Consider the following 3,922-nt stretch of genomic DNA (forward strand, 5'->3'; position numbering starts at 1 on the left):
CGAGAAGGGGTGAGCCCTGGAGGAGCCGCGGGCAGCAGAGAGAAAAGGGAAGCAACAGTCAGACACTTGTGCAGGTCTAAACAGTCAACACGGGGCAGCTCGGCAGGGACACGGTCATAGGATCACGGGACAGCAGCGGCAGCTTCCCAGGAGGAAGCCTCTCGAGATAAATCACAGAAGCAAGCAGAAAGCAATTGCTTTTCATTAACTCAAGCCAAGCTATGAGGTTTTTAGAGAACAGTAACAGCACCTACAGCAGGGTGCTGGGGAGGGGAAGGAGTGGGTGTGCACCAACAGAACACTTCACCTGCCCCATCCATTGCTTTCATGTGATTTTGTTGTTAAGTGTGTTTTCCTAAACCGAGGGTTTTACCAAGTGCTGGCTAATTTGGTAAAGACATCTCCTTCCCCTGTTTTCCCCCCAAAAGCTCTTCACAAAGACAGCACTGCCAGGACTCCTGGTTGAGAGCTCCTGTAACAGGAACCTGCAATGGATAATGGATAACTGCACGTTATCTCGCCAAGCCTGCAGATCTCGGAGAACAAACACATCTCAGCATAATAAAGATAAGAGAATCTAGATAAAAGGTACCACGTTCAGCCCACTGCCTGGCTGCCCATTTTTTAGGCTTCAAGGCAAATTATCACCCACCAGGTTACCAGATTTCCACGCGTGATTTTGCAATGCAGAAGCATCTCAGTAGTCTGAAATAACAGACCGGGGTTCCCTACTTCTACAAGTAACGTTACCAGGGTGCTCTGAAGGGGCTTCTCCCACCAGAAGCAGTGTTTTATTCCACTGAAAGACACGTTTTGTCTCTGCAGCAGGAGGCAGTCACGGCAAGTGGGATCTGAAGTACTTGGAGAGGAGTGCAAGGGCTTTTCCTTACAGCCAAAGCAAAGACGTCTGGCTTTGTGGTTTCATTTCCCTGCGCATCCAAGGCAGCTCTTTGGCAGGGCAGACTCCTTGAAATGCTGTCTTTGCATTAGGAAGTTAATTTATTTTGCCTTATTCTTGCTTCAAAGGAGAACACCACAGATGACACACGTCCATGCACCATGCTGCTCTGTATGCAATACCACAAGCACTGGTTGGTTTGTTCAGTATCTTTTCCTGGACCCAGCAGTAACCCTTTTCCTCCTTTCAGAGGGATTTAAAAGTTAGGTAAATTCAGGAATTTGCAGGCAGCTCCGGGGCTCGGGCTGACGTTTCATAGTGAATTTGCTTGTAGTATTATGTACAGCAGCAAACTTCAGGCAACACAAAGAGTATTGGGAGACACAAAACCACAAAGCAAGCTGTTAACAAAAAAAAAAACCCCAACACTTTCAGTTTTGCAGTTTACTGGGATCAGGAAAACGCAGGAACAGGACATCTACTAAAAGCCAGTTTACTTTTTAACTGCAAGTGGAGATAACAGAAAAAGCTGCATTCACCAAGATTTGGAGAAATCCCACCCACTAATGAAGCCACATTTCCCTCCCCTCATGGCAAGCTCATAGAGCAACAGCATGAGTTAGTGCACAGTTATCACATTAACCTCACAATGTCTCCTTACAAACCACAGCTACAACATTTAAAGTTATTTTGACCAGAAAACAGCAGCCTTAAGGATTTAACCCAGGGATGCATCACTTATATTTCATAGCACTCTGGTCCAAGCATTTTTAATGGAACCACAACTAACCCCCCTGTGTATCCGAGGTGTTTGTCCCACTCATCGCGCCTTCCTTGCACTTATCAACCGCCGAAGGCTGACTAAACAAGGAAATCCCTTCTGTTATCTCAACACTTCCAGTGATGGAAAAGAAACGTGCTTTACGAGTGAATTTGTAGTGTAAGAGGAAAAAAAGAGAGTACAGGAGCGGAGGTTGCAGTGTAGGCTACGAGGCCCGTAACAGATTCTCTGGGAGCAGAGATCATCCCCACACCACCACACCAGTTGCCCCTTGTCAGCTCTGCTCACGTCCCACAACACCCTTCCCAAGGGCAGAAAGTGGGACAGTTGCTGCAGAACTTGTGCTCAGAGTTAAACCTCATTCAGACTCAGAAACATCACAGGAGACAGAAAGCTGTTTATATCCACACGGAAAAACTGAAAGTCTTAAAAATAAAAAAATCATTACTGTGTTCCCCCACAGGGCCACGTGTCCAAACCAAATCCAGGCAGGGATTCCCAAGTTATAAGACAGAAGCTGCCTCTGTTTCACAACACATCACCCAAGGTATGAGCTATAAAAAGGAATGTGGGTGTTCAAATTGGTGATTAATGCTGAGCAACAGCATTGCTGCAGAGCTCAGACTTGTTTGTAGGCAGCCAGGCCAGCATCCGCAGCCAGTTTTCACTGTCACTAAGTCAGGGCATGGCCATGCCCTCCATCCCCTCCCTCCATCACCTGCTCCTGGGATGGCACAAACATTTCTGCAGCTGCGTGGTGAGCTGGATTCTCCCATCCAAAACCCAAGAGGCAGGACCAGGCCTGTCAAAACGGCTTTTTCTGGTGGTAATGCTGGTTCAGGAGTTCCCCGTTTGGTCCAAAAAGTTCCCATCCTTTTGCCACAACAGCCCGACCTGGCTGCAGAAGTCAGGCACCAAATTTGCTTCACTATTATCAATTTAACAAAATCTATTACCACCACATCTTGTGCCGGTATCCATCTGCAATTACATGGAAATCTTTTTCTAGTAGACGACGTTGTTTCCAGGAAAGGAAAATTCAAACTTGACTACTGGAAAGGGTAGGAAGGCAGCTTTCTGCCAAATTCAGAGAGTGCGCTGCTGAAAACACCAAAAATCCCCCTCCAGGAACACAGTAAATAACTCAGGACAGAACTAGAAGAGATCAGTACTATGTGATCAGAGGCCAACCAGTTCTTACCACTTGGATACTCCCAGCCACAGTGGAATAGGAAACTCCCTACGAAGAATGACAGCTCCCTGTTCAATCCAAGGTCTGACACACCACGTTAAATACAAGCTCTAAGAACAATTCCTTAGTAACCTACACAGGTTGTATATGCTGAATTAGCTCTCAATTCCAAGGAAAACATGGTGAGAGTACTCTGCATGAAAGACTTGGACATTGCCATTAATGGAGAAGCAATCTTCAGCTTAAATGTCTGAAAAATCAGGTAAATCTCCAATTCCAACCTTGAACTTTGTACAGCTGAGAAACTCGGAGCAAGAACCTCAGTCAGCAACCAAGGGAACCAGCCCTCTGCTTTCCAGCTCAGAGAGGTTTAAACGTGCAATTACTTCAGCACTCATCTGCTTAAGGAGTCTAGATAACCACCGACCACAAGAAGAAGTGTTTAATGTTATCATGATCTCCTCAATGAATTCTTATCTTCCAATCAACGTGACATAACTGTGCCTGGGAGGCATTTGGCTCCTCTCCACAGAAAGCTGACACACAGGGCTTGAACCTGCAGGAAATGCAGCATCCAGGCTTTGCCCCATTTTAAAGCAGAACAGAGCACAGGAGTGATGACCCCTTTCTAATCCTGAGCAGTAACATGGAGAAAAAACACCTCCCTAAGCCATAATGAATGGAAAAGGTAACATTTAATCCTAGTTTCTTGCATAGGATGTAAAAGCTGCAGGGAAACCATATGACAGTAAAAAGGGGAAGGTTGCTAAATACATTCTGTCAGCTCTCCTAATACACATCAAATTTAAATGCCTTAAAGAGGGTTTTATCCCATCAACAAGTCTTTAATAAGCATTTAGCCTGTCCTAAACTATAACGCACAGGGGCACACAGAAGGCGGCAGTCCATCAACAGCAATGTGCTGCCAACTGAGCTGAAAAGTGGGAGAAAAAGCCTCATTATTGGCTAAAGTCTCATTGCTGTTTGAAACCGAGATCAAAGCAGCAGAGCGCAAAGCAGAAACCTTACCTCATGTCACCAAGTTTCCTGC

At 45.8% G+C, this 3,922-nt stretch overlaps 1 protein-coding gene across 1 annotated transcript in view; it reads right to left on the minus strand.

The window, feature by feature from the left end:
• LOC104540440 (tumor protein D54-like) overlaps positions 1-3,922 on the minus strand; it is a 13,791-nt gene that overhangs the window by 2,488 nt on the left and 7,381 nt on the right. Inside the window, 2 exon segments of the mRNA XM_010184249.1 lie at positions 961-979; positions 3,896-3,922. The exon segment at positions 3,896-3,922 is cut by the window's right edge and continues 7 nt beyond it. Coding sequence (XP_010182551.1) covers positions 961-979; positions 3,896-3,922 — 46 coding nt within the window.

The sequence above is a fragment of the Mesitornis unicolor genome, unplaced genomic scaffold (genome assembly GCF_000695765.1).
Source record: "Mesitornis unicolor isolate BGI_N332 unplaced genomic scaffold, ASM69576v1 scaffold18175, whole genome shotgun sequence".
Taxonomy (NCBI): domain Eukaryota; kingdom Metazoa; phylum Chordata; class Aves; order Mesitornithiformes; family Mesitornithidae; genus Mesitornis; species Mesitornis unicolor.